General features: G+C 40.8%; 1 protein-coding gene across 3 annotated transcripts in view; it reads right to left on the bottom strand.

The window, feature by feature from the left end:
- Nucleotides 1-5,806: 5,806 nt before the first annotated feature.
- Nucleotides 5,807-12,057, bottom strand: part of CHST10 (carbohydrate sulfotransferase 10) — a 1,890,555-nt gene continuing 1,884,304 nt past the window's right edge. For 2 of the 3 annotated variants that reach the window (XM_044071076.1, XM_044071077.1), the window contains exon 6: nt 5,807-11,053. In XM_044071076.1, the coding sequence (XP_043927011.1) occupies nt 10,516-11,053 (538 nt within the window). In that variant the 3' untranslated portion in view covers nt 5,807-10,515. The remainder of the gene's footprint in view (nt 11,054-12,057) is intronic. The other variant, XM_044071079.1, reaches the window with a different exon arrangement.

Raw genomic sequence — 12,057 nt, 5'->3', positions numbered from 1 at the left:
ACTTTGCTGCCAGCTATTCTTAGGCTAAAAACTTGGCAAAATCAGAACTGAGCTCCAGTTTGCCATAACTGTTAAAAAGTTTAAGGAAGAATTATAAGTTATGTACTCACAATAAACTAGGCATCTGTATTGTCCAGTTTCATTCTTCCTCAACACATCAATTCAGATCTGCTCTTCGGGACCGACTCAGCTGCATGCTCCAGACTTTGGAACCAAATCTCAAGCTCTTCCCTCTATCCAAACTGCCCTTGTCCATCCTCAATACCTCAGATCTCATTTGCAGCCATCGTGCTCAGATGCACGGTCCTTCTCTTCAGTGATAACTTTAGTGGTCTTGTAAGTTTTTGGTATATTTACCTAAATATCTTCTTTTTATTTTATTTCTCAACCTCCCTCTTAGTGTACGCTATAGCATTAAGTTCATTACTACTTTTATAATACTTCTATTTATACCAATTTGTACCACAGTTGGTATTTCTTCTTTACCCTATACACACGGTATTTTCTTTACTGCCGTTGATGGTAATGCTTCTTTCCTTCTTCTTCCTTTCTAATAATCATAAAACATATCCTTCCTACTGTTTTAACATCTTCCTCTGGGGCTCAAACCCCTGATAAAACTGCAAAATCTGCTCCATCGGAGCATGGAAAAAGCTCCCCACTTAAGTCCCCTAGGACTCTGTCAGAAGCACCGACAAAAATTCAAAAAAACTCGGACCTTGGATCCAAAGGCTGGATCTTCAGATCTAAAACCATCGGATCACAAAGCTTCAGATCCAATTATATCGGCCAGCCCTATGGCTCCTAACTTGCATCCCAAACATTTGGATCTGAAACCTTGCTCCTCATAGAGTTCGCTCACCATTGTTCATCTTGGATCTAATTTCTCCAGCTCTACACACTGCTTTCTTGCAGACTCATAATAAACATTCCAGACCACAGTCCATCACATCCTCCAGAAGTCTATCAGAAGAGGATGTGGATAGGATGATGTGAAAATTTCTCAGAGCTCAGATCCAGACTGAAGTCATACCAGCTCCAGCCCCCTATTGGATTTGTGAGTCTTCCAAACACTTCTTATATGATTTTGTCTCCTCCTCCGATCTGTCCCACAGTTTTGGAGCCCCAGGATCTGACAGCCCCGAGAAGTCCAGAGTTGGATATGAAGAAAATTTCTTCAACTCCAACAGCATCCCTGACTAGTTCTGTTCCTATGCCTTCAGATGGGAATACATCTCAGAGCCGAAGTGTGAGCATCAGATCGGTGGGGTAGGGATCTACTCCGATGTTATCAGATCCATCTCTGCCCCTCGGAGCCTCGGTGTTGGACAGTTCAGGTCCGGTTCCATCCTTGAGGAATGGGTCTAGTAGGAGTCATGATCTACTTGTACTAGAGGTTCTGGCTCCTGTGCAGGTGGCCATGGCTTCTCCCGGCCCATATGCCTTTGTGGTCATAGAAAGGGCTTTTTCTCTTTCTACAGAACTGACTTTTCATCTTTCATCCCTCAGATCCAATCCCTGCTCCCTCTTTGGTTCTGAGCTCTGAGTCGATCAGGACTATTCTACAGGGACAGCCAATTTCAGCTAACTTTCAAACTGTTCCTGTAGAGGAAGTCCCCCTCTCTTCAGATACCTCCACTAAATGTCCTCCAGAGCAGATCCATTGGAAGAGAATGTGCAAGAGGAGGCACATAGATTCCCTGCTGAAATCTCTCACAGAGGATACCAACTTCGATGAAGGAGAAGGGTCCCCCAGATCACCACCAGATGATATCGAGTTTTTTGCCATAAAGTCCCTATAACTACACATAAAAGAGAGAGCTGAGAGAACAGGGCTCACACCTGGAACTATAAGTTCTAATAACAATCCAACAGATTCCTCCAGAAGATTTATGGATAGAGGATGGATGAGAGTGAAGTTGAGGAGAATGAAAATGGACAACACAGATGCCTAGTTACGGTCAGTACATAACTTATGTATCTGATGCTGTCCTTTTCATCGTTCCTTAACACATGGGACAGAGACCCAGTTACACTGACCTTGGGAGGCTCTCATGGAAGGATATTCTGGAGTACCGCTGAGCCAACGGCAGCTCTACATCTAGATATTAGATCCAATTTGTAATGAGTAACAAAGGTATGTGCATTGGACCATGTGGCTGCTGTACAAATATCATCAATAAATGTTCTTGACCAAAAAGCAGATGAAGTAGCCATGGATTTAGTTGAGTGAGCTTTGGGTGGTTCAGATAAGGAAATGCCTGGCTGAGAACAGGTCCAAGAAATGCAATCTGTGGTCCATTTAGTTAGAGTAACTTTAGAAACTGGATAATCCGGTCTTTTTGGTAACAAGGAAACAAACAGTTGAAGTGAATTTCTGATTTATTTTGTCCTGTGTAGATAAAAATGCAACTGTCTGTGCACATCTAGGATATCATGTCTTCTCCTTTATTTGAAAAAATTGGAAAGACTGGTAAATGAATGGATTGGTTCATGTTTGATTCAGAAGCTACTTTAGGTAAAAAAGAAGAGCTAGTTCATAAAGAAACCCTGTCTTTATGGAAAACAATGTAGGAAGTCTTTGATGAAAGAGCCTGGAGTTCAGAAATTCTTCCTGGAGAAGAGATAGCTACTAAGACTCTTTTCCATGAATTAAATTGTAGGTCATTATTTGCTGGAGGTTCAAAGGGTTTTTGAGTTAGGCCTTGTAGCATGCTGGTCAGATCTCAGGGAGCTGAAGGATCTTTTACTGATGTTCTGAGGAAAAATACCCTTAAGAAATGCTTTACATAATTTAGAAGAGGCCAAGGAATGATTTCTATCTCCTGTATGAAAATTAGAAATGGTAGACAAATCCAATTTAATCATAGAAAAACTAGCTCCTTTTTTAATCAGAACAGTTAAAAATTCAAGGACCGCAGAAACTGGGGCAGAAAAAGATTCAGCATCATTTTTCAATGCCCAAAGGTAGAATCCTTTCCACTTACTCTTGTACACTTTCTTGGTGGAATGTTTTTGTGATGATATGCTGGGGAAGAAAGCCTAGGCTGTCAGACAACTACAGGAAGTGGAGAAATCATGCGGTTATTTTGAGGGTCTGAATATTGGGATTGCTCATCCCTGAGGGGTGTGAGGAGATCTGGAAAGGGTTCTAGTATTCATGGAGGATAATGAAGATGAGAGAACAGGAAGGGGAACTACACTTGTCAAGGCCAATAGGAGGTAATGAAGATGACTGAGCTCTTCAACCAGATTGCTTTCTGTAGAACTTTGGGAATCAAGGGATGTGGAGGATACACATAAAGGAGACCGGATGGCCAAAAGTGGATTACAGCATCTCTGGTGAACCTCCCTGAGGGGTGCTCAGGGCAAAATACCTGCTGTAAATCTTGTTGTGGGGGGAAGCAAAGACGGCACAGCAAAGTTGGCCCCAAAGACAAAAAAAACTCTTCTACCACAGATTGAAAGACCACTCATGCGGCATCAAAACAGATCTGCTTAATTTATAGGTTCATAGGTGGGTACTTGGCTATCGGCCCTAGGGCCTATACAAGCCTAGCCATAACAATTCCCTGGCTATTTCTTCCCACACTATTTACTTCCCTCGACCTGTCTAGCAGGGCGACTGACGTGATCCCTGGGGGTGAATTTCCTTTCTCCCATCCAGTCATCAAGGTTCCTTTTGAAGAGGGCCAAAGAGGTGCTCTGCTTGACATGTATGGGCAGTCTATTCCAGAGTCTGGGGAGTCTCTGCATCAGGAACCTATCGCCAACATGTTTTGCTTATTGTGATGACAAGGTTTAGATCCCTGGAGCATGTGGCTCTGACGGATTGAGATTTCTTTAAGTGTAGCATGTCCAATAGCTCTGGGTTTGACATGGCCTTGTATGTTAAGCAGAGATCGCCTCAGAGTAGATGATATTTGACAGAGTATAGCTGGAGTATTTTAAGGCGGTCAGCATGGCATCTGCTTTAGGCCTGTGATTCTTTTAGTGAGATATTTCTGCGGTCTTTCCAGTTGTTGCAGATGTCTTGAGAGGTATATACCAAATGGGGCATTGTATTCTATAATGGGTCTAACGAGGGATGAGTACAGTGGGACAATGACCTCCTTTTTTCTGGATGAAAAGCCCTTAGTGATGAGGTGTGCCACATAAAAGGATTTTCTGACTGTTATCTGCTAACACGCTGGTTTTCTCCAGTATGTGCATTGCAACTAGAAAGCAGTTTGAGGAGAGCGATCACTGCCACATTCTCATGGCCCTTTTGCAAAGATGGTAAGATTGGATTCCCCCTTGTTTGTTGTCTGATACATCAGCAAACATATTGTTGGTCTGAACTGCAACAGTCCCTAGATGAAGTGCATCTTGAAATGCCAGCAATACTAACAGGACTGTTTTCATCTCTAGCACACTGATCTGAGAATATGTCTCTTGGGGGGGACCACATGCCTTGGACCATCGTTCCCAAGAAATGACCCCCCACCCCAATTAGGAGGCATCTGCAGTCACTGTGGCCATTTTGGGAGGTAAAACAAAGGATTGACCTAGATAAATGTCATTCAACTATATTTACCACAGGATGAGACATTTGCAAATTTGAGTAAGTTTGACTGGAAAAGACAGAGGTTGTCGAAGAACAGACCACTAAACAGCTAGAGTCCATTGAAGAACATGCATACAGTATCATGCTAAGTGAAGTAATACTATAGTTGCTACCACAGATCCCAGCTTTTGAAGAATGAATCTGGCTGGAGGAGACTGGTGGGAAAGAATATGATGAACCTGAGATCTGACAGTGTTTATGCAATGACTTTGTAATGATGCAATTTGCATTGTTGCATTCAGATGTGCACCAATAAATTCCAGGCTCTGAACTGGTGTCAACTTTGATTTCGCATAATTTATTTTTATTCCCAGTGGCTGGCAAATCTGGAGCAAACCATCCCTGGATTATTGAAGGAGATGCATGGAGGGGTCAGTGAGGAGCCAGTCATTCAGATACGGAAACACTCTGAATCCTCCAAGTCTAAGGTGAGCAGCCACCACTGATGTACATTTGGTAAAAACTCTGGGGGCTGTGGTGAGTCCAAAGGTCAGGACTCTAAATCGGTAATGACTGGCTCCCAGCCAAAACAGCAAATGTCTTTTGGACAGCCTGTCTAATTTGATGTGATAGTATGCATCCTGAAGATCAATGGAGCACATCCAATTATCTTTGTGAAGAAATGGCAGAATGGACTGAACTGTGGCCATTCGGAACTTTGACATTTTTAAGTACTGATTCAATTTGCTCAGATCCAGAAATTTCCGATTCCTATTTGGTCTGATGGGACCTCTTGGATGACTCTTGTCTATCACCTTTTGAATTTCTTGTGCTGCTGCTTTCCTCTGACTGGGTGGAACATCAGGAAGCTTCTTCCTTTTACAAATATGGAGTTGGAAAAATGGATTGAATAACCTCTGAATATCCTTCTCTTTTTTTTTTCTCAAATAAATTTTATTGCTCACTTTCAAATAAAAAAAATCAATTAATAATATGAACAATAATAGCAATAGAATACAGGTGCAAAGAACAAACAAAAACTATAGACAATAAATATAGATATATATATATATATATATATATATATATATATATATATACAAATATCTGAATTAAAAAATTGAATTAACTAGTGTTCCTTCAAGAAATTCTTCTTTCACTCATTTACTACATTTATTTAATTCCTTAGGTATCTGAAATAAGGTTCTGTTGATAAAATTTAATAAGTGTGATCCCCTTCAATGAAGGATTATTGGTAAATGGTTTAGGATGAATTATTTATTCCTTAACTTTAGACTCTCTGAAGGCTACTTAAGAACAAAAAAAACATTTTAAAAGTTGGTGGACTGGTGGATTTCCATTCCTTAGTAATACATTTCCCTGAAAAGGATTGTCACATTTCAAATCACAAGTATCATGTATACAAAATAAAACTAAAAACTTGGATAAGAAAAAAAATATCAGAAAATAATGGTTTCAAGAAGTCACTTATGTTACTCCAAAATAAATTAATAGAATGACATTAAAAAAAAAACATGTAACTAATCGGCATTACAAACTTGTAAACATCTCCAACAAAGTATATTATTATTACCATTAAATTTAGTTATTTTATTTGGAGTTAAGAAGGTTCTACATAAAAATGTCCATGTCTATACTTGCCAATAGTGAGACCATGTTTTATAGATGACAATATCTGAAATTTGTTTTTAGAAGTTAAAGAACAATAATTATCTAATGCGATATGATTCCAAAATTTAATATTTAAATGTGTTTTATATTTTAAGATGTTATAAAGTTTAGAGATTAAATTATACATTCTAGATTTGTTGCATATAATTTCATAAAAGAGATGCATTGATTTAGGCGTTTCCTTAAATTGAGAGCGAGAAAAATTAAAATGGATTTTATTCTTAGCACCCATTAATTTTCTGTTATATTTGTCAAGGTGTCTGGGTGCAAGGAAACTCATTCCCAGACTGCCTCCAGAGGTGGACAGTCAGGCAATACTTCAGGAGTGCAGGAAAGGATGGTCTGGAAAGGAATAATGGAAAACATGATTTTGTGGGCCTCCTCTGCCTATAGGGTGACATATACTACTGGAACTGCCTCCTCTCCCTCTAGAGTTGTTGTCCCCATACAAATCTTGGAAAGGTCCCTGAGATTTGCGGGATCACATTTTCTTACCACCTCTTTGATTCCTACAAAAGGTTTGTTGATGGGTAGAAAACTTGACTCCCATGGCACAAGGAGTCTTCAGCTCTTGTTCACTGCAGGTAAGAGTCTCTAACTGATAGACCAAATAAGGATGTGTCATCAAAGGCAACATTGATGAAAGATGTCTTAAAAGGCTCCACAAAGTCACAGTTGCATCTAGGCATGTCTCCTTAAGACAATGCCTGAATTTGAAGCCCGTGAGGTGTCTTCAGCTGTGTGAGAGATCAACCTCAAGGATACACTGAAAATTGAAAACAGAGTGGTCAGCTGAGAGAACGATCTTTGAAAGTAGTCTGCAGACATGGGCTCAGAGAGAATTTGACCGTTGCTTAGTTAAATTAAGAGACCTCAAGGGAAAGGTTGCTGAGGCAAAGACTCACTTTCCAAATCTGTCCAGCACCCAAGACTCTCTGATGGACAGACATATCTCTGTTCTGCCGGCTCTTTTTTAGTGACTGCCGCCACAACCATAGCATCTACTGGGACGCCTTTGCTCCAGTGGGGGCATATGCTTAGGAGGAGCTAAGAATTTGTCAGGTCATTTTGGAATGGGTTTTGATGGTATCTGTCTCCTTAAATGCCTGGCAGGAAACTAAATCAATGAGTTCATCCGCCAGGGGAGTAATCCAAGACATAGATGGGCCAGAACTAAAAGCTTTCAAAAATACTGATTCCTCTGGGGAAGGATGTTTGGAGGACCAACCACCTTTCTGTCTGAGGATCTCTAATTTGTCTCAAAGGAGGGAGGGATCTGAGGGACCCTTCTCCTTCATTGAAATCGGTATCCTCCATGAGAGATTCCAGCAGAGAATCTATGTGCCTCCTCCTGCATGTTCTCTTCCAGTGGATCTTTTCCAGGAGATGTTCAAAGGAAGTATCTGAAGAGAGGGGGAGCTCCTCTACAGGAAATGTTTGGAAGCTTGCTGGAATTGGCTGTCCCGGCGGAATAGCCCTGATTGACTCAGAGCTCAGAACCAAAGACAGAATAGGGATTGGATCTAAATAAGAGAAGCCGGTTCTCTAGAAAGAGAAAAAGAACTTTTCACGACCTCGAAGCAGATGGGCCTGAAGAAGCTGTGACCACCCACTTGGTGCCAGGACTTCCAGTACATGTAGGTCATGACTCCTTCCGGCTGCATACCTTGAGGATAGAACCAGACCTGAAATGTCCAGTGCAGAGGCACCGAGGGGCAGGAATGGATCCAATAACACCAGAGTAGTTCCTGGCCCCACAAATCTGACTGCAACACTTTGGCTCTGGGACCCATTCTGATCCGAAGGCATGTGAGTGGAACTATTTAGACAGGATGTCGGAATGGAAGAATACATTTTCTTCAGATCTGACTTTGGACCTCTCAGGGCTGTCAGATCCTGGTGCTCTGGAACTATGGGATGAACTGGAGAAGGAGACAGAATCATATGAGAAATGAATGAAAGATTCTCAATCCAATAAGGGACGGAGTTGGTATAAACCCCATCTGGACTTGAACTCTGAGAAATTTTCGCATCATCCTTACCCACATCCGCTTCTGATAAACTTCTGGAGAATTCGGTGGACTGTGACCTGGAATATTTCTAGGAGTCTGCAAGAAAGCGGAATGCAGAGTAGGATAAATCAGATCCAGGATGAACTCTGGTTAGAGAACTCTTGGAGATATGCCAGTTTTCCTAAGGTCTGGGATCGAGGTAGGAGCCACAGGGCTGGCTGATATTAAAACTGGACCCAAAGCAAAGAGGTTCTGACAAAGTCCTACGGGACTTCAGTATGGAGCGTGTTCTGTAGTTTCACTAGGGTTTTGACACCCAGAAGAAGATGCAATAAAAAACACTAGAAAGGACAATGATGCATTTTTTTTTAGCAGTGAGAAAGGAAAGGAGGAGGAAAGAAAGATTACCAGTAATGGTAATCAAAAAAAACACCCTGTGTTATATGGTAAAGAAGAAATAACAACTATGGTACAAATAGAAATACTATAAAAAACAGTTACAAACCTAATGCTATAGCATACATTAAGAGGGAGGTGTTGAGAAATAAAGCAAAACGAAGATATTTAAGTAAAGCTACAAAAAAATTAAGAAAACTCTAAAGCTACCGCTCAAGAGAAGGACCCTGCATCTGAACATGATGGTGGCAAATGGCATCTGAGGTACTGAGGATGGACAAAGGTATTATGGGTAGAGAGAGGAGCTTGAGAGTTGGATCCAAAGTCTAGAGTATGCAGCTGAGTCAGATTAGAGGATCAGACCCAAATCCATGTGCTGAGAAAGAATAAAAAGGACATCAGATAAAAATATTAAAGTGGCATCAATTAATGCCTTTATAAATCAGCAAATGGTGGCTGTAATATCAAACACTGAACATAAGACTGCCAGAAAAAGAAACCAAAAGATATTCATAATGCTGAAATGCAGACCTGGCAACCTTTTTGCTTTCTTTTTTGATAATACTTTGGCTCTCAGTAATAGTCTGCTAGGTTCAAATGCAGTTAATAGACATAGTCTAGGTATCTACTGATGGACTTACCCCAATTTCAAAATTGCCCCAATGATCTCTCTCATTTCAGTGAAGGCTGAGAGTCTCAAACCCTGCATCACAAGCAGCAGCTTGTTAATAGCTCGCATCATTAATCCTCCATGTTAACTAACAGACTTGTTAGCTTACCTATCTGATACCATTTTTCTCTTTGAATTGAAGCCCTAGTTTATCTCCCGAGACCGGATCTTCCAGAAAGGAAACATCCTGACAGCAAACCTGTCTCCACTGATGTTCTACAGTGTGGTGTCATCCTTGGTGATTTGCTTTTTTTTTTTTTTGTACACCATGTTAATTTTCAAATACTCAGCAGTCTCTAAGTTTCGGATACCTAAAATTTCTGGGCTCATGGCACATGCACACTAAGTCCTCAGCTACAGCATATGTGCTGCCAAGCATATTAGTGTACACTGTCAGAAGTTTCTTACTGCTAAAAGACCAGCCTCTGTCAGCTGGCAGTCAAACACTAGGGCACCATGTACCAGCATTTTCCAGGATGGGTGAACCAGTTTCTACTGCTCACTTCCATCCTCCCCAGCTGACTCTTCTAGCACCAGTCTATTAACTGAATCCAGGACATCTTGACATATCTGCCTTTGATGAGTGCCAAGGACACTTCAGCATTATAAATCATTAAATCAACTACTACTGAAAATTATCAAGAAGAAATTTGGCAAGGTGGTACTGTTATAAGCTACTGCAAATATTCCTGTACATTAGCAAAATATTCCCCTTCAGATTTAAGCAACAGCAGTTAATCCTTGACCACCTGTAATGAAAAAAAGTCATGAATAATTTTTTTTCTCTCTTTGATGGCTACTGTATTCCTAAAATGTTTGCAGCTATTAATATAATTCAGTACACTGGCTGTGAAACAGAAAAATGATACAATTAATTTACCACAAGGATAACTGCTATGATCAGATGCCATACTTCATTTCATCAAAGAGTCATGCAGGACAACTAGCAGTGAACTACATTGTCTCCAGCAGGAATTTTTCAAAAAAATCTGATCATGGAAGACAGCTTGTGTAGTACAAAAGTGACCACTGTTAATTTCACAATCTAGTTCACTGTCAGTGCTTACTGGATATTAAAAGAAGTATGATAGTTGGTACAACAAAAGGCAAACAGTCATTGTAAAAGCATGTCTTTTAACTAGACAGTCTTCGAGCTGAACACTGCGCATTAAAGTTTAGTAATACAAAGGAAACTGCTCTCAGACAAGCAAAAAGCTAGGTTTACTATAGCCGAACAGTTTAAAGTCTCCTTGAAATCGTGTGTACAAGCGTCTTATATCTCTTTTGCTCAGTCCCAGAAAGTACTGCTTCACTTTGGTCCTGTTGTACTCTGTAATACCTGGAGGAATTGGGGGATATGATATCAAATGGTCAACACCTGCTTTCTTTAGAATATAGGGGGCATCATTTCTCAACGTCTCATGATGCCCAATCACATCATACTTTATTTCACAAGGTGCACACAGTTCTACATAGGTAGCCCAGTGTATAATATGATCACCAAATTGAACATCCAGCCACCGATGATTGGGATCACCTAGGTAACGCACAAAATCTTCAAACTGCAGGCCTCTGACTTCAGTGTGATTCTTCCTATACCTCTGAATAATTGCAGGAGCAATTTCATGCTTATACCAAGGTTCAAATCTTGGATTCTGAAGAAATTTGTCCTTAAATGCAGATATAAGCCGATCAAATGGGTCTCTCACAATCAAGAACTTGAAGTATGAATTCAGTCTGTAACCAAAAAAAGACAAGTTGAGTGTTTTACTGTCATAAAAAAGTAGGTGGAAATACTATGACAGGATTTTGTTGGTAGAAATTATAACCAGATTCATTTGGACAGTACTAAACATATTAATAAACAGTATGAGGGAAATATTAAGTATGGCTCACATACTTACCTTTGCCCTCTTCTTAGGACTAATGTCATATGTTCAGTTATAAACTAAAAATAAAAAAATGTTAGCATGTACCTAGTTTTTGTACAAAAAAAACCCAGCATTTAACTATTTAACTGACAGCACTGTTGAATGATGGAAGGAACACTCTGAGGACTCCTGAATCCAGTGGTCATAACCTTCTCTGAGAAGACAGTATCAGAAACAATGGCAGTACTGAATTCACCCTGACAGATAAGGTCAATGAGATGGCTAAACAGTTCTACTGTTGTAGAGCTACGGGAGTAGATGAGATCCACCCAGAAAAGCTAAAGATTCTGGATGCTGCGGGGGTGTCACAGCATGCCTGTGCAAAGCTGTGCGGAAGGCTAGGCACTTCCACCTCTCAGGGCAAACTGGGTAGTGGTCTCTGTGATGTCCCCATGCTGGGCCAGTAATCTAGGAGCCTGAATCCTCACCACTGACAATGGACAAACTCTGTATTTCTAGATGCAGACCTCTCTGCATCATAAGAGCACACAAGGAACACACTCAGGCTGGGGGCTAGTTCTTCTCTTTCCACACCCCCAGTAAGACTCCCCAATGGCACAAATTTAGAGTTGAGTCTTTAGCCAGGGCTCTAAGACAATTTTCCAGCACCCTTCTGTGAAACTAGTGCCTTGTTTCCCTGCTCCAAGCACACACTGAGATTTGATTCACACACACACACACACACACACACACACACACACACACACACACACACACACACACACACACAAACACACAAACACACACACACACAAACACACAAACACACAAACACACACACACAAACACACACACACACACACCTGGGAA

This window comes from Protopterus annectens, chromosome 5.part0 (assembly GCF_019279795.1).
Source record: "Protopterus annectens isolate FY-2018-M chromosome 5.part0, PAN1.0, whole genome shotgun sequence".
NCBI lineage: Eukaryota > Metazoa > Chordata > Ceratodontiformes > Protopteridae > Protopterus > Protopterus annectens.
The sequence above is the reverse complement of the archived record's forward strand: the minus strand, read 5'-3'. Positions and strand labels throughout refer to the sequence as shown.